The 23,938-nt window shown below is 44.3% G+C and overlaps 1 protein-coding gene across 1 annotated transcript in view; it reads right to left on the bottom strand.

Annotated features, from left to right (window-relative positions):
* The window catches only part of UVSSA (UV stimulated scaffold protein A), a 63,545-nt gene extending 41,968 nt beyond the window's left edge, over positions 1-21,577 (bottom strand). Inside the window, exons 1-7 of the mRNA XM_063459837.1 lie at positions 21,518-21,577; positions 17,995-18,115; positions 15,364-15,694; positions 14,231-14,351; positions 12,285-12,686; positions 10,744-10,853; positions 6,898-7,023 (exon numbers count right to left, since the gene is read on the bottom strand). Of these exons, the coding sequence (XP_063315907.1) occupies positions 6,898-7,023; positions 10,744-10,853; positions 12,285-12,686; positions 14,231-14,351; positions 15,364-15,694; positions 17,995-18,092 (1,188 nt within the window). The 5' untranslated portion in view covers positions 18,093-18,115; positions 21,518-21,577. The remainder of the gene's footprint in view (positions 1-6,897; positions 7,024-10,743; positions 10,854-12,284; positions 12,687-14,230; positions 14,352-15,363; positions 15,695-17,994; positions 18,116-21,517) is intronic.
* Positions 21,578-23,938: the final 2,361 nt, after the last annotated feature.

Here is a 23,938-nt window from a genome sequence, read left to right as displayed (position 1 = left end):
AGTGTCAGTGTAACGAGAGGAGTCTCTAGAAAAGAAATCTGGATGATTTGAATGCAATCGTTATCTTTTGGCACACATGCCGTCCAGTTGTCCAGATTCTGTTAGGAAAGTTATGTTATTTCTCGAAAGTCTGCTTCTTGGGAACACGATGGGCTCTCACCATGTATCTAGCTTGGTGTCCGTACACCACTTTTGCTTTGCACATCCCCACCCACAAGAACTTACCGTATTTTTCGCTCCATAAGACGCACTTTTTTTCCCCTCAAAAGTGAGGGGAAATGTCTGTGCGTCTTATGGAGCGAATATGAAGCTTTACTTACCTGTCTTGCAGCGTTGGCCGGCAGCACAGGGCGCACCGCGGTAGTGGAACTTGAATTTCATGTTCCGGTTTCCGGCGGGACTGAAAGGAAGTGCGCACAAGCTGAGTGCGCACTTCCTTTCAGTCCCGCCGGAAACCGGAACATGAAATTCAAGTTCCACTACCGCGGTGCGCCCTGTGCTGCCGGCCAACGCTGCAAGACAGGTAAGTAATTATAGGACAAGGGGAGGGGGACAGTATGGGAGGGGGATAAAGTCTATGGGGAGGGAGGGGGATAAAGTCTATGGGGATAAAGTCTATGGGGAGGGAGGGGGATAAAGTCTATGGGGAGGGAGGGGGATAAAGTCTATGGGGAGGGAGGGGGATAAAGTCTATGGGGAGGGAGGGGGATGAAGTCTATTGGGAGGGAGGGGGATGAAGTCTATTGGGAGGGAGGGGGATGAAGTCTATGGGGAGGGAGGGGGATGAAGTCTATGGGGAGGGAGGGGGATGAAGTCTATGGGGAGGGAGGGGGATGAAGTCTATGGGGAGGGAGGGGGATGAAGTCTGTGGGGAGGGGGGGGTGGAAGTCTGTGGGGAGGGGGGGAGATGAAGTCTGTGGGGAGGGGGGGAGATGAAGTCTGTGGGGAGGGGGGGAGATGAAGTCTGTGGGGAGGGGGGGAGATGAAGTCTGTGGGGAGGGGGGGAGATGAAGTCTGTGGGGAGGGGGGGAGATGAAGTCTGTGGGGAGGGGGGGAGATGAAGTCTGTGGGGAGGGGGGGAGATGAAGTCTGTGGGGAGGGGGGGAGATGAAGTCTGTGGGGAGGGGGGGAGATGAAGTCTGTGGGGAGGGGGGGAGATGAAGTCTGTGGGGAGGGGGGGAGATGAAGTCTGTGGGGAGGGGGGGAGATGAAGTCTGTGGGGAGGGGGGGAGATGAAGTCTGTGGGGAGGGGCGGAGATGAAGTCTGTGGGGAGGGGCGGAGATGAAGTCTGTGGGGAGGGGGGGAGATGAAGTCTGTGGGGAGGGGGGGAGATGAAGTCTGTGGGGAGGGGGGGAGATGAAGTCTGTGGGGAGGGGGGGAGATGAAGTCTGTGGGGAGGGGGGGAGATGAAGTCTGTGGGGAGGGGCGGAGATGAAGTCTGTGGGGAGGGGCGGAGATGAAGTCTGTGGGGAGGGGCGGAGATGAAGTCTGTGGGGAGGGGGGGAGATGAAGTCTGTGGGGAGGGGGGGAGATGAAGTCTGTGGGGAGGGGGGGAGATGAAGTCTGTGGGGAGGGGGGAGATGAAGTCTGTGGGGAGGGGGGAGATGAAGTCTGTGGGGAGGGGGGGAGATGAAGTCTGTGGGGAGGGGGGGGAGATGAAGTCTGTGGGGAGGGGGGGAGATGAAGTCTGTGGGGAGGGGGGGAGATGAAGTCTGTGGGGAGGGGGGGAGATGAAGTCTGTGGGGAGGGGGGGAGATGAAGTCTGTGGGGAGGGGGGAGATGAAGTCTGTGGGGAGGGGGGGAGATGAAGTCTGTGGGGAGGGGCGGAGATGAAGTCTGTGGGGAGGGGCGGAGATGAAGTCTGTGGGGAGGGGCGGAGATGAAGTCTGTGGGGAGGGGGGGAGATGAAGTCTGTGGGGAGGGGCGGAGATGAAGTCTGTGGGGAGGGGCGGAGATGAAGTCTGTGGGGAGGGGGGAGATGAAGTCTGTGGGGAGGGGGGAGATGAAGTCTGTGGGGAGGGGGGGAGATGAAGTCTGTGGGGAGGGGGGAGATGAAGTCTGTGGGGAGGGGGGGAGATGAAGTCTGTGGGGAGGGGGGGAGATGAAGTCTGTGGGGAGGGGGGGAGATGAAGTCTGTGGGGAGGGGGGGAGATGAAGTCTGTGGGGAGGGGGGGAGATGAAGTCTGTGGGGAGGGGCGGAGATGAAGTCTGTGGGGAGGGGCGGAGATGAAGTCTGTGGGGAGGGGCGGAGATGAAGTCTGTGGGGAGGGGCGGAGATGAAGTCTGTGGGGAGGGGCGGAGATGAAGTCTGTGGGGAGGGGCGGAGATGAAGTCTGTGGGGAGGGGCGGAGATGAAGTCTGTGGGGAGGGGCGGAGATGAAGTCTGTGGGGAGGGGCGGAGATGAAGTCTGTGGGGAGGGGGGGAGATGAAGTCTGTGGGGAGGGGGGGAGATGAAGTCTGTGGGGAGGGGGGGAGATGAAGTCTGTGGGGAGGGGGGGAGATGAAGTCTATGGGAGAGAGGAGAAGACTATGGAAGGGGGGGACACTATGGGACAGGGGAGAAAAAAAATATTCTGTACAAACTGTCCCATAGTAAGAAACACTATGGGACAGTTTGTTCAGAATATTTTTTTTCTGGGTTTCTTCCTCTAAAAACTAGGTGCGTCTTATGGTGAGGTGCGTCTTATGGAGCGAAAAATACGGTATTTAACTAGCTAAAACTTGACAGGCTTAATCACAATTTCAGGGACATCCAGCCTGCAAAATCCAGACACTGTTCACAAGACTTATCAATGTCCAGATTTTGCAAAGCAGCTTCAGAATTACCTTAAAAGTAGTCTGATTTTCAACAGGATTTGCCTTTAGTAAACATGGGGATTGTAAGTCTGATTGAAAATTTTCACAGCATTTGGTGTATCCAGACTTTAGGAAACAATCCCATAAGTTCAAGATCTAGCATCATACATCACTGCATTAAATAAATCATGCAGTAATTACAATTAACAATTGGAGGTTTGTGCCACTTTTGATTATATTTATAAACATAAAAAAAAATTTGGAAAATGTCAACGTATTTGGGTTTATCTGCTTTTCATGAATGTCCTAGATTATGGATATTATTGCCAAGTTTATGGTATACAATTGTTTGACTACTGACATTGTGGGGGGGGGGGGGGGGGCACCATTAAAAACCTGGCACCGTAACCAAAACAGCACACCGTTGTGGTTATGGTGCTCAGAGTGTTCTAATAACCAAATATATTCAGACAAAGTGATTACTTTGCAAAGCTTGCTCTGGTCAACATCATTGCTACATCTTCCTAATGATTTCCCAGTGCTTGATGGCCGTGGGCCAGGGCCGGCAGGGGAGATTCTTTTATCTCCCCTACCAGCCCATGCAGAGTCAGCCTTGCTGTAAGCACTCTCGGGCTGGTGAGGAGATCAAAGATTTCGTTCCAGTAGAGGGACGGAGGGAAGGAAGGACATGGGAGGCTCTGTGTTTCTGACGCGAGCAGGCTTGTCAGAGAGTTGTGCTCGCAAGACGACTTTAGGGTCAGCCTGCAGCTGGAGGAGCTGCAGGCTAAAGTGAACATGCCCACACTGGACCACTAGGGCTTGCAGCGTTATGTCCCCCCTCCCTGGTAAAAGGTGAGAAGAAGGGAGACATTTAGATACATCTCACAATATAGACCCTATGCACCCCTCACACACACACACACACTGCCCCCCCCCCCCCACACACACACACACACACACACAAAAAAAGAAAGGAAAAACAAAAGATAAATGTAAGCACATATTTTTTTCTAAAAATGTTTTTAAAAATAAAATAAAATCACACTTGCGCTAGAAAATGCGTTACTGCGGCACTGGTGGCCGGTAGGGAAATCTTACCATCAACAAAGATACAAAAGTGGGCGGTAGGTATTAAAAGGTTGACTACACCTGGTTTAAGCCAACACTGTGAGGCAGTACATTTGCCAACATGAGATATCGGCATTACAGCATTAACCACTGAACTATCTTGCTAGTTTACAATGAACAAAAAGGGCAGCAAATACCCTTTATAGTGATCACTAAAGACCAACTGGATTCACCCTATTTCACAGTTCTTTTAACCCCTTAAGGACACATGACATGTGTGACATGTCATGATTCCCTTTTATTCCAGAAGTTTGGTCCTTAAAAGGGACACTCCAGGCACCCAGACCACTTCTGCTCATTGGAGTGGTCTGGGTGCCAACTCCCACTACCCTTAACCCTGCAAGTGTAATTATTGCAGTTTTTCATAAACTGCAATATTTACATTGCAGGGTTAACTCCACCTCTAGTGGCTGTCTATTAGACAGCCACTAGAGGTCACTTCCTGGGTTCTAGCACAGGTTTCCTGTGCTAGAGCGTCGCTGGACGTCCTCACGCTGTGTGAGGACCTCCAGCGTCGCTCAAAACCCCATAGGAAAGCATTGAAATGATTTTTCAATGCTTTCCTATGGGGAGACATAATGCGCATGCGCGGCATTTCCGCGCATGCGCATTAGGTCTCCTCGGCCGGTGAGCGAGATTAGTCTCGCCCACCGGCCGACGTAATCATTAGGAGGAGCGTCGCGGAGGCGGAGACAGCGGCGAGGGACATCGCCGCTGTCCCAGGTAAGTGACTGAAGGGGTTTTCACCCCTTCAGTAACCGGGGATTGGTGGGTGGGAGGGAGAGGGACCCTCCAGTGCCAGAAAAACGGATCGTTTTTCTGGCACTGGAGTTTCCCTTTAAGGGGTTAAATGCAATACACATCTTCATAGGAAACACCGCATGACCCCTTACCTCCTGCTCTAGTGGGGTGAAAGGAAGGAAGATGCAGATTTAGATATTATTATCCCCAATTATAAAAATCAAAACTAAAAGAATATTTTGATCACAGGGTACCATAATAAGATGGTAATATTATAACCGGTCTATACATCATCTCAGTGATCAAGCAGTAAATAGCGTAAACACCTTTTAAAAAACAAGTTTTAAACACACAAAATTAATGGATAATATATATATATAGTTTTTTTCAAATACAAATGATTATTCAGAGAGAAAAAAAGCAAATGTTTAGAAACTAGATGAATGTATCATCTGGGTCTAATTAAATCCTGAGCAACAAAGTATCAGTCGAACGAGAAACTTTATTATATTTTGCCAAGATGTCAGTTAAAGAGTGGGCCGTTTACTCCCTCTACTGGTCAGAAAGCTAAATGACAGCAAGGCTATGAACATACCAGAATTCAATAGAAAAAAAAACGAAATTTGCCCTTAAAACTTTGAGTGGCTGCAAGTAGCGTGGTTTTAGCAGAGAGAAATGAAAATTGCTGATACTCGGGTGGGTGCTGTTTTCAGGGTGATGACAGGTGAATATATAGCAGCCAGGCAAGTAAGAGTAAACAAGGGTGAGATAGCAGATTACGACCGAAGATCACTCAAAATGGGGAATTGGCAGAGAGAAGAATAAATTAAGAAAAAACACAGATAATGAAACCAAAACTGTCTAAAATGAAAGTGCAATAAAAAAAAAAAAAATCTAAAAGAAAAAAAAAAAATTCCTTGAACTGTAAATGAAATTACTTGACAAAATATGATTTGCCACTAATTTCTATGGACAATTTTACCTTCACGCTGTAACAATGCCCAACGTCCTCGTGCTGTATCTTGGCCTCTATCAGCCCAATAAGAAATGTATTTTATTCTGTAAAGTCCTTAATGTAAAAGGTATTCTGTTCCTAACTTTTTCTTTAATATCTTCTAAAAAAAAAGAATCACTGGCTTATTATCCTCTGCACCTCACCTGGTACGGACTACATTCCCCACGATGCTCAGCTAGCTGATCTTAATGAGAAAAAGATTTACACAATTCTGACCTATGAATAGCGTTTAACCTACAACAATCAACCTGCACTGGCCGTTTAGCTGAAGAAATACAATTCGAATGATCCATGCCAACCTATATCCAGCCATTTAAAGAATAAAAAGGAATTGTATTTCCTCAAAAGCTAGAGATTTTTTTCCTACGCATTTATTTTTTATGGAGATAAATAGCAATGTATTCATGCATGCATATTAAAGGGACACTATAGTCACCTGAACAACTTTAGCTTAATGAAGCAGTTTTGGTGTATAGAACATGCCCCTGCAGCCTCACTGCTCAATCCTCTGCCATTTAGGAGTTAAATCCCTTTGTTTATGAACCCTAGTCACACCTCCCTGCATGTGACTTGCACAGCCTTCCATAAACACTTCCTGTAAAGAGAGCCCTATTTAGGCTTTCTTTATTGCAAGTTCTGTTTAATTAAGATTTTCTTATCCCCTGCTAATGTTAATAGCTTGCTAGACCCTGCAAGAGCCTCCTGTATGTGAATAAAGTTCAATTTAGAGATTGAGATACAATTATTTAAGGTAAATTACATATGTTTGAAAGTGAAACCAGTTTTTATTTTTCATGCAGGCTCATTCAATCATAGCCAGGGGAGGTGTGGCTAGGGCTGCATAAACAGAAACAAAGTGATTTAACTCCTAAATTACAGTGAATTAAGCAGAGAAAATGGAAGGGGAATGATCTATACACTAAAACTGCTTTATTTAGCTAAAGTAATTTAGGTGACTATAGTGTTCCTTTAACATTATTAGTTACAAGGAAGAAAAAGAGGACAGAAGAGCTGCAAGGAAATGCAGGGAAACAGACTTGTTTTAAAACAAAGCTGTATTTGGATAGGTTATTGGGTGTCTTCAGCCAATCAGAATACAGCAAGTATTTAAATTACAGTAAGAGACCAGAAAACGTTAATAAATGGAAGCCAAATGAAAAAGGGTAGTGTAAACATTCCTGGAAAATTAAAGTACAACAAAAACTTAAAGCTTACCTCTCCTGTCCTGTCGTTGAATTCTAGTTTCATTTCCTTTTGTTTCTTCATTGCGTTTTCCAATTTCATTTTAAGGTCGATAGCACACTTGAGACGGTCATCATTTATTCCTGCCTTGGTAAATATCTGTAACAGCATAGAAATAGACATTATAAGAGCAGCAATTTTAAGTTTAACGCAAATCCCTCAGGACAAGCAACTTAGAAATTTTGTAGGTTATATATTCATTGTTAATTCATTAAACTGCTGTATTTAAAACACATTTGATTTGATGTTTTGCTTCTTTAATTGAACTGACAACTGAAGATGCATGGCGAACGCTGTCTCACAGCTGACAATATCACCAACCCCATACGGCAACAGTGGTCAGCAAATCCCCCCATTGGTAATCATTATTTTTTATCAATGCTCCCACAGTGAGAGAACCGGATCCCAAATCCCAATAGATCTAGGTTTATGGAATCTCAGGTTTACTAAACCCGAACATCTCTAAGAAAACTTGTTAAATCAGTAGAACATAAATGCCTAACAGAAAAAGATCTTGGCACACAGAGTGGTAGGTGAAAAATGTGGCTACCGGAAGACTTCTTCTTGAAGTATTAACAGCAATTATCTAGATAAAGTGATTCTAGTGTTTGAATCGCTGATATAAAGAAGCTTGCGGTAGGTAAATATTTCACCCCCCACTCCGTGTTCCCAGATATCTATCCATTTGTAATTTACATGCTGCGATTGAAGTGGTTTCGGGAACCAACACTGGAAGCAACTGTTATTCATTTTTGTAAGTGGAACGGTCTTGGACCATACCAACAGGTTTAATCCATTTGCAGCTGGGAGTTCAAATGATGGTTACAGAAGCACGGTGGATTCCCTTATCTGCTGATAGTTAAAGGGACACTAGGTCTACGTGCCAATGGTGGATTTCCTTATCTGCTGGTAGTTAAAGGGACACTAGGTCTACGTGCCAGGTCCTCTCAGTTCTAAACCCTCTTTAGAAAGGCAATGTTTTCATTGTAGGGTTTAGGTGCCTTTAGTGGTCAGACAGCTACTGGAGGCTCTTATGAGGAAATAAAGTAAAACTCTGCTATTTCTATCAGATGGTCTCATAGAAAGCATCTGATTGACACAGCACTAGCCTCCCAATGAGAAAGCATTGGATTGCCTGAGATCATTGATATTGATGATCTCAGTCAAGAAGGCAGGGCCAGCTGCGGAGACGGGCAATGCAAGGGAGAAAAGGTAAGTAAAACTACTTTCTTTTTCTCAAAGCAGGTGGGGTTAGGTCACTTATACAGACACCAGGGAACTATACACATTTGTATTCCTAACACGAAAGTGTTACTTTTAATAATCAGTATAACACTCCATTTCAGTATCAGATTTTTAAACTCCTGTTTGTCAGGGCGCCAAATACCGCTAATGATTCTTAGAAGGCTATAGTGGTTATGGTACCAGGTATTTCCTGGTGACCCAACTGTTAAGAGTCAATTGCTTTTCCATCTGTCTTTGGAGTTAATTCATTAGTTGTGTGTGTCAGCTGACTTTTGCCATTGCTAACCAGAAACATTGCAAGGCAATTTATTGAAGAGACACAGGTCTAAGTTCTATTAATTATTATTATTATACCATAATCCCCTGTCCAGCCAGGATTTACAGATCATGACATTTAGACCCAAGGAGAATATCTAAATATCCACTCTTTGCAGGGGATGAGGTGAACTACTCATTAAGAGGACAGCAGTCTATTTACAACGCTGCTCACAGCTGTGAAAAATGGGGGGTGTGCAGTGAGCTGTTGATCCACTCTCTGGAGAGGAGATGTCTGTCATAGTTGTACATGCAGCGTGCATGATGATATATCTTACACAGCAAAATAGAGAATAAACATTCCTCCTCTGACATCTGAGAGCCAAGGTGGATGAAGTTATAAGGCATGCTCAGCATGGAGACTGGGTGCAGGGCAGGGGTGTTGCAAGGTCCCAAATACACCTGGGGCTGGACTCCAAAGCAAAATGGGATGATTTCTCCAAGAGCCGCCTCGTGGACAAACCCAACCACCACCCTTTATCTCATGACACAACCTCATTGAATCCAGAGGATCAAAAACGAAAGAAGCAGCACTTACTCACAGTGTCACATAATCACACACATACAATCAGACACAGGTACATACATACAGTATCATGCACACACCTATACATACATACATACAGCAACATACACACACCTATACACACAGTCACACACCTTTACATACATACAGCAACATACACACACCTATACATACAGTCACACACCTTTACATACATACAGCATCATGCACACGCCTATACATCCATTTACACACCTATACATACATACAGTCACACACCTATACATACATACAGTCACACACCTATACATACATACTGTCACAGGTACACATGTACAAACTTATATACAGAAAGACAACTATACACAAATAACAGACATACACATAGAGAGAGAAACAAACACACATACCTAGACAAAGACATATACACACAGATCTGGAGTTAAGGAGAGGGGGATCCCCAGTTGTAAGGAAACAGAGCTTGGGGATAATAAGCTACTTCAGCTTGAGAACCTCTAAATCTGACTTTTCAATCCAAAGGACAAACCGTCAGTTTACTCTGAGAATCTGCACATTTACCCTGATAATGTACCGTCATCTTCAATCCAGCACTTTACCTGCTTTCTAATCACCCTGTGTTTCCCCAGTTTCAGTTCTCCTTCCTTCTCACTGAAATCCCCTAGTATTCAATGTCCGATCTTCTTACCAGTCTCCCCTTTCTACCCTCAATCCTCTCCCTTTCTTTTATACTTAGATTCACTCTCCAACATCTCTCCAGTCAGTCTCTTAGTATCACCACCTTTTTATGCTGCATATTTTGCAGGAGGTATTTACAGTCTTCCCCTATTAATCCTGGGGGATCAGACAATTTTCCATAACTATGGTAGTACCAGAGCTGGTGAGAATTGAAATCAAATACCCTCATTTAAAGGCACACAGAGCCAGCTGGATTTGGCCTGACTCCTTCCTAAGGATAGTGGAGCCAGCCTATCATTACAGATTTAAGTCTACAGGGCCCCACTTTCAGGGCTTAAACCCCCCCTTAGAGTGACCCTGTGTCAGGATTACTAGTTGATCCAGCACGCAGAAATAGTATCCCACTTAGGACTAAGGAAAACGTCTAACCAGACCTTAGAATGGCCGGACTTAACGTACCTAAGAATAGTCAAAATATTTGCAGAGGTCAGGGATACAGAATGAGACAACAATGAGGGAAGGCCAAAAGTCAAGGATACCAGAAATCAGGGAAGTCAAAATGAAGCCAAAGTCAAAAACCAGCATAACACTCTCGGATAACAAGCAAAGGCAAACCACAACAGGGCACTGATCAAAAGGAAATTTGGGTTTAAATAACCCTCCTGGAGCTGTATGTGGCCTCTGACCCCAAAACGTGCGTGCACATCTATGACAAGACGTCGCACGCACGTAAGCGCCATCTTTAATGTGGGCAAAGGCTATATTCCCATTAAAACCGGAACCGCAGCGGCCGGCGTCTCTAGGAACGCCGCACACGCTGGGGACCGGGACGGAAGGAGGTCGGGTAGCGCTATGCCGCGAGCAAGTTAAGTATTTATTATTTCTGTCGGCGCGACCGCTGTGTTTCTGTGCAGCTACGCCGACAGAATCCCGTGGAACTGTGACACCCTGTTGAAGGCAATTATCTGTTAGTGAATATGATTTGCCTACTACTACTACTGTGTGGATTGGAAACGATGGAGGTTACACAGCAAACAAGAAGGTTAATAGTAGAATACCTGTATCCAGGACTGGACTGCAGGCCAATACTTGTTCTTAGCAAGCTTAAGCGAATCCTTCAGACTGTTTATAACATCTGTATTATTCTCGTTTTCATTTACGTTAACATCTGCAATGTAAAGAATGAATTAATGATTACATAAAACACACAAAACGTATATGACATAATGGGAAATTAAAGAGAAGTACATAATGCGGGAACATAAGATTAAATAGATAAAAACACAACCCAAGGGTTGCTGCCCTCCTTCCAAAAACATGCAAAACATTTAATGAAAATTTAAAAGCAACAAAATAGACACTCACCTCCGAATCTCTTAAATATAATATACCTGCTCTGTAACTAATCATTTTTTCCCCATTAATGTGGCAAGGTAAGCCAGCAGCAAGACAGAGCTGAGGAATAACAAAGCACAATTACCATACCAAGATGTACCACCATTGACACAATGTCATCCAAAGGTTTTAACAAGAAACCTGAGAGATGCTTGTTCCTGTAGATGGCGCCACTCAGCCAGAGCACTTGCATACAGCTAAGTCTGATCCTTATTAAGAGTTTTATTTTGTATATCACGTGTATACTTCCTTTGGATTTCTTTTTAGTTGGCGATTGGGTTATTAAAGGGACACTATAGTCACTAGAACAAATACAGCTTAAGCTATAGTTGTTATAATCATTCCCTTCAGGCTTTTTCATCCAAACACTGCCTTTTCAGAGAAACGGCAGTATTTACATTGCCCCGTAGGGATACCTCCTGTTGTCACTCCTCAGATGGCCACTGAAGCTACCTCCTGGGGCAGTGCTGCCCAGTAGGCAGCACTGCCATTCATTGAGATGCATGGATTCAATGCATCTCCATGAGGAAGTGCTGATTGGCCAAAACAGCGTTTGGCCCAGCTTCCTTGCGGGTTTCAGGCAACAGAATGCTTTCCCTATGGGAAATTCTGATGACGTCACCAAGGAGGTGGATTGGGTCGGGGCCAGCACCGGCGGACCCGCATGGCGCTGGAAATAAGGTACATTTTAACACTTCTAAGGAGGTAATAGGGGGCAAGCCACCTAAATGGTGGGTTAAACACTATATGGTCAGGAATACATGTTTTTGTTCCTGACCCTAAAGTGTTCCTTTAAATACAATCGTATTGAATCCATGTGTTGTGTCAGGCATAAATCGAGCTGGACTTTAGTATGACGCTGATAATGATAAAGATATGCTCTGATCTGGGACATTGTTCCTAATCCTAATGTTATTTAGTTATCTAAGTGCTGGCAATTTTCTTAATGATAAAACCTCAATGTATATAACATATACTGTCTCTTTAATTATGCTATCCAAGTTATGTGACCTTAAAATGTGCTGTTTCCTCAATTATGCAGATCAATATATGTTGCTCCTAGATATACGCATGTACATGACTTGTTCTTTAAACTGCCCAACTCCCTGATGTAATCTCACTGGTGATGGCTGTAGCTATCGGTCATAGTTCCCTTTTACTATAGGTTGTAGCACTGAAAATCCTTACAGACACTTGCCCTCACCTGTTGGTATTTCCAGGCTGAGTGTGTACTTGTGAGATCCAAGTCCATGATCCCTGAGGAAAGCCTCTTCTTGCGGTTCATAGTCGCAGTCAGACTCATCTGAGTGAGACTCCTTAGAACTTTCGCCAACACTTTTCTCAACTCCGTTTTTACAGGGGATGCTAGATAACTTTTGTAGAGGCAAATCCTTGCTACAACAAGGCTGCTCATCATCAACACAAGACAGAGGATTTGTCTGACTGGTAGATTCCGATCGAGAGGCGATGTCTTTATCCCTGCTGTCCTTTTCCGGGTGAAAGTCTCTTTCTTCCAACAAAAGAGAAAACTCCTCTGGATCTGGCAACAGGAGTTTAAAACAGCTCTCAATTTCCATCAGGCTTGACTGAATCTCTTCCATCATTTCTATAGAAAGAAAGAAACATGGCGTCAGTGAGCAATTCCTTGCATGCCCAGATTGACCCCTGCAGGCTTGAGAAACTACTTTTTATCCCCAGGAATGTTCTAGCAAGAGAACTGGAAAATCGCAGGAGTTAGAAGATCTTATGAGTCTGCGGACTCAATACTAACACACTGCAGCTCCTTGTTAACTAGCCTTAGTATCTACTGTCTGCTAGTGGAATAGAATAAAAGGAAAAAAAGAAATCATTTGTGGCAAACATATTGGCAGAAATAAATTGCTGCTAGCAATACACAAAATGTTTTTATCCATCCATATTTAATAATACAACGTAAGTATTTGATTCACACAACATAAAACGCATGTGTGGTCCAATCACAGGCTTCTCATACAAAGTCCTGTGATTGGACCAATTGCCAACTCACAGCACATGTGCTCGCTCCTGGCCGGCAAAGGGAGGGTTTTATTTAACAAAAACAGCCTACTATGGAGGAAGGGATAGCTCTTCCTGCAAGGAGAAGACTTTAAAGGGTAACAAGAGACATAAATCATGCACAGAATAGGCATTAGGCAGCCAGGAACAGAGGTCTGGGATGCCAGTGTCACATGTGCTGGTGGTACCACTAGCCCCCAAATGACAATTACAAATATCTCTGTGCAGTGTTTCCAGATAAAACACTGCTACATACAGACTCCATAGTGGATGGCATTACCTATTATGATGACTGTCCCTTTAAGCACAGGAACGCTTTTACACAGCTTTAGAATAGTCAGGTTTATGATGATAAAGAAAAAAGAAGGAGTCCGCACCCCAAATTACAAAATAGTATACGTACACAAAACTTTTTTTAAAGTTGTTTCACAGTCAACCTCAGAGATAAAAACAGAGAGGGAATACAATAGTGCAATACGATATGATAAATGAGTGAAATTTTAAAATGGTTAAATCAGTGTACACTCACATTTGATAGAGCTGACTAGGAGCTCTACCGTAATTCGCATGGACGGAACAATCCCCGTCTAAGGATATATGTAGAGGTAAGTGTCTCCAATACTCCAGTTTCAATGCGATGCGCAATGGTATAAAAAGCACAAAGGGAAGCTCTAATAGTGAAGTATGTACTGGTAAATTAAAAGGAATTAAGAATAAAATATAGTACTCACATTTACTACAGCAGAAACCATGCGAATTACGGTAGAGCTCCTAGTCAACTCTGTCAAATGTGAGTGTACACTGATTTAACTATTTTAAAATTTCACTCATTTATCATATCGTATTGCACTATTGTATTCCCTCTCTATTTTTATCTCGGAGGTTGACTGTGAAACAACTTGAAAAAAAGTTTTGACACTGTTTCACAAGGCTGGGAATCCTTGTATTCGTTACCGCTGCCTATAAACTCCTGTATCTAATATTGTAGTGAGCACCTATTACATTTTTTCCACATGTTTAGTATGATAGTAGTTATAACTACACTATTGCTACTTGATCTCTGGTAAACAGTACAAACCAACAGCTGCTGGCAAACATCTACTGAGCTCTCCTAACCTTCCAACTCCTCATAGGCTTTCCGAGCCTTCTCCTTGTAAATATTTTCTAAACGTTTCTTCTTTTCCTCTTCTCTCTTCTTTTCAGCCAAGGTCCTGGCTCGCACATCCTGAAAATCTACCTGAAAAAACAAACAAAAAACATTTCAACCACGTGCAGAAGCCGAAAAAGGGTAATTAGTCCATCCTCCAATCTGCAGAGCGAAGCAGATTACCTGTCTCCTCCCTACAGGAACTCATCATCTGTTAACCTACACAAATTATACATATCCATGTATGGGGGTCAGCATCGACAAATACAATGCTTCTCAAGCAGCACCCATGGTGAACAAGTTAATAATATCTCTAAATCCTGTATATTTCATGGTTCTAGATAATTAATTTGAGCTGTGGCTAATCGATGCAACATTGACTCAACATACAAACTTTCTTTCCATGAAAGGCGTATGTGACAGCTAAAAACACAGAACTTCTGAACTCTTAATTGTAAGGATCACAATAGGTTCAAGAAATACTGAAAGCCCCATAACCACCGTATTAAACTGATTGAAGAGGTTTTGGTGTTTCGAGTTTGTGGGTGCCGGGTTCTGCTTTACTGCCAAGCAGTTTACTCACCGCTTAGCAGGGATGCTCGATCCTTGGGAGCTTGCAGCCCGGCCTCTTATGACAATAGGGTGGTGACAGAGCAATACTTCCATTGCGTGCCAAATAAAATAAAATAAAATAAAATCATACCAAGAATTGAGGCAGTAATAGGTTGAGGGTGCTCAGTCCATGCCGGTTACCCACTAAAGGCATAGCTCCAACGCCACCATTTCATCACTGGAGGCCATACTGCTGACTGCCAGGGACTGAGCATCATAACCTCTTCAAACAGCTGAAGTAGCATGGCACCTAGAGTGTCCCTTTAAGCATTTCACACTGTGAAAGTACTATTTTACATTTATATACTAGAATTCAAAGTTAATAAAATTCAAAGATAGAGAACTCTTCTACAGAGAGCATCTTCACAATGAGATAAGTTGATTTACTAACGTAGTAGAGTAGTGTTATGGAAGTTGATCAGTTTCGATAAAAAAAAAAGAACAGACAGAGCTACTATTACACTGATTTTGTTACATTTCTATGAATCACCTTTTTGTTATGCTGCAGGAAGTGGTATCCCAATGACAGCTTCTTGTAAGCCTCTCCATACTTTTCATGCCATTCTTGTACTGTTTTGATTGCCAAGGTCTTTAATTTCTGAGCAACTTCTTTAGGGGGTGGCAGGGGCTGCTCATAGTCCGTCTCTACAGTGAGCTCAAGGAACTCCTGGAAGTTGGAGATCAGCAGTGTACGGAACTGATGTGAGCGCGCAAAGAGCTCACTGGCGATCTGAAAGGCGGACAACCGAATCTCGGCATGTTCCTGGTTCAACTGGGTCATTAGCAGATGGTAGACATGACTGATATGTTCATCGGACGACCTTGGAAGAAAACAGAATTAAAGAAACAATTCCATGAAAAGCATACAATAAATCATAGAATAGGAATATTTTGGAGCAGTGGTTGCAGTACCACAGTGTGGATTTAAAATCAGGTTATTACAGTATACAATGTTACCAGTCAGTCTCTTGCATAAGCAGTTTTCATCATTTTTTTTGTTTGTTCTCACAAATATGGACACCCACAAGGAACCTTACTGTTCAAGTGTGGGCGTTGTTGTAGCTCCCGTAAATTTCAGCCATATAAAACCGTGGGAAAGCATTATAAATAAATCAAATCCATAGACAAGCTTTTTAAGAAGCTTTTCATTGTAGACATCTCACCATCTCTGACGGGCGCGCGAGGGAGCACTTTCATTTGAGTTCTTCCTCTTCAGCTCCCTCGCGCACCGCACTGAAACCGTCCGGCTTCGGCATCAGTACGCGGCACGCGAGGGAGGTGAAGAGGAAGCATTCAAATGAAAGTGCTCCCTCACGCGCGCGCCAGCCGGGTGCCACCAGGGCCAGCAACACCACTGGACCCCAGGGAATCCCCCCAGTGAGAATTGCAGAAAATCCTCTAGCGGCTGTCAATGAGACAGCCACTAGAGGCTGGATTAACACTTAGTGAAACATAGCAGTTTCTCTGAAACTGCTATGTTTTCAGCTGCAGGGTTAAAACTAGAGAGACCTGGCACCCAGACTTCATTGAGCTGATGTGATCTGGGTGTCTGTAGTGGTCCTTTAAGTGTATGTGTTTATGCATGCACTGGAGTACATACCGCGGTCGCATGGGTCGCAGCCCTGCGACCAGGTGCCCGCCGCCATGTGTTGCGGCCCCAGCCCGCGCAGAGTAAGCGCATGCGCAGGGGGGGGGTGGGGGCCACAGATCAGTTTTCGCACCGGGGCCCCATGGGTTGTGTGTACGCCACTGATCCTATTGGTCACTTCTCACATGATCTGAGAATAAAATCAACATTTATTGGCTGGTGCCTTACCAATAATCATCACGGTTTTGGTGCCATAGGCAAAACTCTGAATCACAAAACAAATGACATGCTCGTCCACTGCCAGTTTCGTTTGTTCATGATATGTCCTCATGGCGCTTGGGGTTACAGAATCCGGACGAATCCCAGTTTATTTGAAACTTAATGCACAAGTCAAGTCGGGAAGATGTTGGTTCCAATCCAATGCCTCTCCTAGAGAACATTAGGGATATACCAGGCATGTGCAGCCATCGCCACACTCCACGTCAGATAGACAATCAATAGTGGCATTATCATTTGACATTTCTTGTCAAACAGCAATGCTTATTTGTCAGACTGCAGGGACTGGTTCCACATATTAAAATTGCTACGTTAAGATGGAACTTAAAGGCCCACTATAGGCACCCAGACCACTTCAGCTTAACGAGGTGGTCTGGGTGACTAATCCAGCTAGGGTTAACCCTTTTTTCTATAAACATAGCAGTTTCAGAGAAACTGCTATGTTTATAAATGGGTTAATCCAGCCGCTAGAGGGCTTCCGCGCTTCTCACTGTGACTTTCACAGTGAGAAGACGCCAGCGTCCATAGGAAAGCATTGTGAATGCTTTCCTATGGACTGGCTGAATGCGTGCACGGCTCCTGCCGCACATGCGCACTCAGCCGAAGAAGAGGAGAGGAGGCGGAGAGCTCCCTGCCCTGCACTGGAGAAAGAGGTAAGTTTAACCCCTTCCTCCCCCCCAAGAGCCCGGCGGGAGGGGGACCCTGAGGGTGGGAGCACTCTCGGGGCACTATAGTGCCAGGAAAACTAGTATGTTTTCTTGGCACTATAATGGTCCTTTAATGTGTTCCTTTAAACTAAAACATCTAACATTTTGTTGAATTATTTCTGTAATGACTTGCAACTGACTGTCCTGTATTCCTGAGATTAAAATTTAAAGTAATATTTTCCTAGCCAGGCCTTATAAGTTACTTGCGACTACAAACTGGAGAGTCCATGGCACACTAACCAGGGGTAAATGTCTACTCGCCAGGGCTAATTTTTCGCTTGAGAATGGCTAATTCCAAGTGGAAATTATAAGCTCTGAAGATATATACGTCAAAGATTATTACAACAACTACGACATAGATCGGGCATTTCTCTTAACGCAATAACTTTATGTAAAACTCCACTTTATTTGTGTAGTCCATATTACAAAGGCAAACTAAATACTTAGCTTATTTAAACATAAAATGAAAACAACTAATAAGGCCAACTATACCCAATATGTGGTTTTGTCGTGCTTACATAAACCAGGCACACTGTGTATAGCACATTACCTGCAGATTTTCTTTAATTCCTTCAATTGCTCTGGGTTTAGTTGTGGTTCACCAGAAGTGGTGAGGGACTCTATCAATTCAGTTAGCTTCTGATCCATCTCTAATGGCCACACAGGCCTCACTGCAAAACAACAGAAGAAGCATTAAAGAGACGCCAACTGCACAGAAAAAGAGCTAAATTTTATAACTATATCCAAGTTCATGAGCATCCCTACTATATCTCAACCCTGCAAGAAATATTTAACAAGGATACTGCGGAACACTATTTACTAGCAAGCAATAGGAAAGCAATCTTAAAGGGACACTGTAATGCTTTATCTCATTGAAGTGGTTTAGTATCTCTTTCCATTCCCTGTTAAACTGATTTTAACGCTAAATGGAGTCCCCAGCAGCCTGTCCCTCTAAGGCAGCATTTATTCAGTGTTAAACTGCTCTGAAATAGTTTAACATTAAATGGAGGGACAGTGCCAGGGGACTCAAGGCACTATAACCTAGTCAATAAGGTGAAATGTTTATAGTGTGTCACTTTAAGAAGTGTTTTTTTTTCCGAAAGCACTTGCAATACAATAACAAATTACATGTACACATACACACACACACACACATTAAGATATATATATATATATATATAGAGTCAATCCTGTTTTCCTGCTAGCATCCTTGATTTGTTACAGAGGATATATACTGCAAACCACTCACCAGGTATAATATCAGAATGGGAAGTGGGTTATGTCCAAGAGTGTGTGTAGTGGGATAGAAATGCATCTGTGAGGAACTAAATCTGAGTGTAATAAGACAATTGCCACTGTCCCCAAATAAAACAGTGGAGGCTCATCTTTCTTGATCATGCAGTTCCCAATTCATTTTTATGGAGGGATGGAATGTGCAGGCATGGGCTTTGCTTCTTCACAGATGTTAAATCGAAGACTTGGGGTTGGCTGGAATCTCGCAAACATCTCCTGGTTGTTGTAGATCAGAGGTGCCCAATAGGTAGATACCCAGATGTTGCAGAACTACCACTCCCATTATGCTTTGCCTGCCTTTAGAATGAGAAGGCATAGTGGAAGCTGTAGTTTTAAAACATCTGAGGATCTATAGGTTGGGCAACCCTGTTGTACATAATACTAGATCTGCTGCAGCATAGTCTCCTTGCTAGATAAGAATATAATACAGGGACAGAAGATTGCACATCACTGTGAAGCTTCCCTTTCAAACAGCAGCAAAGACCATGAAGACACAAGGCGAGCTCAGTGATAGTCTGCAAATGTACAGTTACACACACAAACACACTTTTGCTGCATTTTATATCTGTATCTCTGCAATACTTTTTAAGTTTGTTTTGTTGGGGGGCTTTAAATTGCGTGTTATAAAGCTTTTTAAAAAGATATTACATCATGTTTTCTCCCATTGTTGCCTGGTACTCAACGTAAAAGGTTCTAATGGGAGTTTCTAATATCGATATGAATAAGAATTTCATGATGTATGTTTCTATGACACACCATGATCCACATAGTGAAACAGGATAAGAACTCACTTTCACTCCAACGCTGGTGCTAATCCCGCCCCCAATCCCACAGGAAAGCATTGATTGGCTTTGATTGTCAGTCAAGAAGGCGGAATGGAGGAGTCAAACGGAATGGAGGAGCATCTCCTCATAACACTGGCCCAGGAAGCACCTTTAGTGGCCATCTGAGTGACTGCCACTGGAGGTGTCCCTAGGTAGCAATGTTTCTTTAAAAAGGCAGTGTTTACATTGCTACCTCATCTTAAATTGCTTCATTACCTTTGCTCTGTGATCTCCCGGTAAAACTGTGAGCCGCTATCTCCAGGTATGTTTGCATTGCACACATTCGCGGCACATGGCACGGAGGAGCGACACACTCTCCAGGTAAAATCCGACATTGGACCACAAGAGCTGAAGTATTTTGGCAAATATATTCCGATATAGGACCGGAAAGTGTTAACGGGATACTATAGTGCCAGGAATACAAAGTTAAATTCCTGGCACTATAACTCCCTCTTCCTCCCACCCCCCTTGCGCCCATCCTACCTCCCGCGTAAATAAAGGGATAAAAACCCTTTAAATACTTACCTCATCCCAGCATCAATATCCCTTGGCGCTGGGTCAACGTTCCGCCTTCTCCGATGTCCCGTGACGAGCAGGCGCTAAAGCACATGCGAGGCAAATGCCTTGCCCGCATTAGACCACCCCATAGAAAAGCATTGTCTGACTCTGGATGTCCTCATGCAGAGCGCAAGGACGTCCAGCATTAGATACCGGACCAAAGATCCATTTAAACCCAGGAAGTGCCTTAAGTGGCTGTCTGGGAGACAACAAGTCAATGAGCTGAAGTGGTCTGGGTGCCTATAGTGTCCCTTTAAGCTGTAGTTGTTCTAGCGACTAAACTGGTCCGTTTAATTTCTAGTTTTACACTATCCATGCTTCATGTTATGAAGCTGCAACATTGTATATACCAACATTTTATAAAAATTATGTGGCTGGAATTCCAATGGGAATAAAATACTGCTAAAATAAAAAACACCACTATTATGGTTATACCTGTGCCTACTAATTATGAATTGTTTAGCCCAGAGTAACGTCCTACCAACATATATATATCACTTTAATAACATTTAATTTACTGCAGTGACCACCACTATAGCACATCAATAACTCCATCATACCCAGGCTGCAACATATAATATATCCCACTGGTACAGTGACCCCCCATTATTATCCCACATCATACCCCACTGGTACAGTGACCCCCCATTATTATCCCACATCATACCCCACTGGTACAGTGACCCCCCCATTACTATCCCACATCATACCCCACTGGTACAGTGACCCCCATTATTATCCCACATCATATCCCACTGGTACAGTGACCCCCCCATTATTATCCCACATCACATCCCACTGGTACAGTGATCCCCCCATTAGTATCCCACATCACATCCCACTGGTACAGTGACCCCCCCATTAGTATCCCACATCACATCCCACTGGTACAGTGACCCCCCCATTAGTATCCCACATCACATCCCACTGGTACAGTGACCCCCCCCATTAGTATCCCACATCACATCCCACTGGTACAGTGACCCCCCCATTAGTATCCCACATCACATCCCACTGGTACAGTGACCCCCCCATTAGTATCCCACATCACATCCCACTGGTACAGTGACCCCCCCATTATTATCCCACTGGTACAGTGACCCCCCCATTAGTATCCCACATCACATCCCACTGGTACAGTGACCCCCCCATTATTATCCCACTGGTACAGTGACCCCCCCATTAGTATCCCACATCACATCCCACTGGTACAGTGACCCCCCATTATTATCTGGTAAAGCTCCATGCAGTAGCCCATTATATCTCACTGGGTAGATAGATACACACTATATATAGATACGCAGCCGAGGATCTCTCACAAGCCCAGACATGTTGAATGTAAGGAAGTGAGAGATCGATAAAGATTTTACAATATAAATCCTCAGGGTCCTTCCTCACCCACAGAGATCGGATATTGATAACCGGGTCCCCCGGACCGCACTGAGGATCCGCACTCTGACCCCGACAGACCCTCCGCTCAGCAGCCGGGCGCTCTAACCACGCCTCTGGGTGGAGCTACAACTCTGACGTAATTGATGTGCGACTGAATACGGCTTCACGCTCTAAACGCCAGACTCCAAATCTAATTACACTGTATCTGTGTGTGCGACGGGGAGCGCAATATCAAAGACCTCTATGGTGCCCCAGCCGTGGGCTCTACAAAAATGGCGCCGATAATGGAGACAAACACAACAATGCCATTATCTCTCTTGTTTAGAGCTCTCTGTATGTTACTTGGAGTATGGCAATATATGGGCACTGGGTGCTGAATGGTAATATATGGGCACTGGGTGCTATACTATGGAGGGAGAGCGCTGAATGGCAATATATGGGCACTGGGTGCTGAATGGTAATATATGGGCACTGGGTGCTATACTATGGAGGCAGAGCGCTGAATGGTAATATATGGGCACTGGGTGCTGCACTATGGAGAGATAGTGCTGAATGGTAATATATGGGCACTGGGTGCTGAATGGTAATATATGGGCACTGGGTGCTATACTATGGAGAGAGAGTGCTGAATGGTAATATATGGGCACTGGGTGCTGCACTATGGAGAGATAGTGCTGAATGGTAATATATGGGCACTGGGTGCTGTTCTATGGAGAGAGAGTGCTGAATGGTAATATATGGGCACTGGGTGCTGTTCTATGGACAGAGAGTGCTGAATGGTAATATATGGGCACTGGGTGCTATACTATGGAGGGAGAGCGCTGAATGGCAATATATGGGCACTGGGTGCTGAATGGTAATATATGGGCACTGGGTGCTATACTATGGAGGCAGAGCGCTGAATGGTAATATATGGGCACTGGGTGCTGCACTATGGAGAGATAGTGCTGAATGGTAATATATGGGCACTGGGTGCTGAATGGTAATATATGGGCACTGGGTGCTATACTATGGAGGGAGAGCGCTGAATGGCAATATATGGGCACTGGGTGCTGAATGGTAATATATGGGCACTGGGTGCTATACTATGGAGAGAGAGTGCTGAATGGTAATATATGGGCACTGGGTGCTATACTATGGAGAGAGAGAGTGCTGAATGGTAATATATGGGCACTGGGTGCTGCACTATGGAGAGATAGTGCTGAATGGTAATATATGGGCACTGGGTGCTGCACTATGGAGAGATAGTGCTGAATGGTAATATATGGGCACTGGGTGCTGAATGGTAATATATGGGCACTGGGTGCTGTTCTATGGAGAGAGAGTGCTGAATGGTAATATATATGCACTGGGTGCTGTTCTATGGACAGAGAGTGCTGAATGGTAATATATGGGCACTGGGTGCTGTTCTATGGAGAGAGAGTGCTGAATGGTAATATATGGGCACTGGGTGCTGTTCTATGGAGAGAGAGTGCTGAATGGTAATATATGGGTGCTGCACTATGGAGAGAGAGTGCTGAATGGTAATATATGGGCACTGGGTGCTGAATGGTAATATATGGGCACTGGGTGCTGAATGGTAATATATGGGCACTGGGTGCTGTTCTATGGAGAGAGAGTGCTGAATGGTAATATATGGGCACTGGGTGCTGTTCTATGGAGAGATAGTGCTGAATGGTAATATATGGGCACTGGGTGCTGAATGGTAATATATGGGCACTGGGTGCTGTTCTATGGACAGAGAGTGCTGAATGGTAATATATGGGCACTGGGTGCTGAATGGTAATATATGGGCACTGGGTGCTGTTCTATGGAGAGAGAGTGCTGAATGGTAATATATGGGTGCTGCACTATGGAGAGAGAGTGCTGAATGGTAATATATGGGCACTGGGTGCTGAATGGTAATATATGGGCACTGGGTACTATACTATGGAGGGAGAGCGCTGAATGGCAATATATGGGCACTGGGTGCTGAATGGTAATATATGGGCACTGGGTGCTGTTCTATGGAGAGAGAGTGCTGAATGGTAATATATGGGCACTGGGTGCTGCACTATGGAGAGAGAGAGCTGAATGGTAATATATGGGCACTGGGTGCTGTACTATGGAGAGAGAGCGCTAAATGGTAATATATGGGCACTGGGTGCTATACTATGGAGGGAGAGTGATGAATGGTAATATATGGGCACTGGGTGCTGAATGGTAATATATGGGCACTGGGTGCTGAATGGTATTATATGGGCACTGGGTGCTGTACTATGGAGGGAGAGAGCTGAATGGATTTGTTGCACTGTGATTGCTGAGAATGAAAGGTTTGAGAGGAAAGTGAAATTATATCGACAACTTAGTATCTTAGCTTTATGTATTACTGCAGTATTTTATACTCCTATTGTACTGGAATTTTCTCCTTTATTGTCACTTACGGCA

Source organism: Pelobates fuscus, chromosome 6, assembly GCF_036172605.1.
Source record: "Pelobates fuscus isolate aPelFus1 chromosome 6, aPelFus1.pri, whole genome shotgun sequence".
NCBI classification, from domain to species: Eukaryota; Metazoa; Chordata; class Amphibia; order Anura; family Pelobatidae; genus Pelobates; species Pelobates fuscus.
This window is presented reverse-complemented; position numbering and strand designations above follow the sequence as displayed.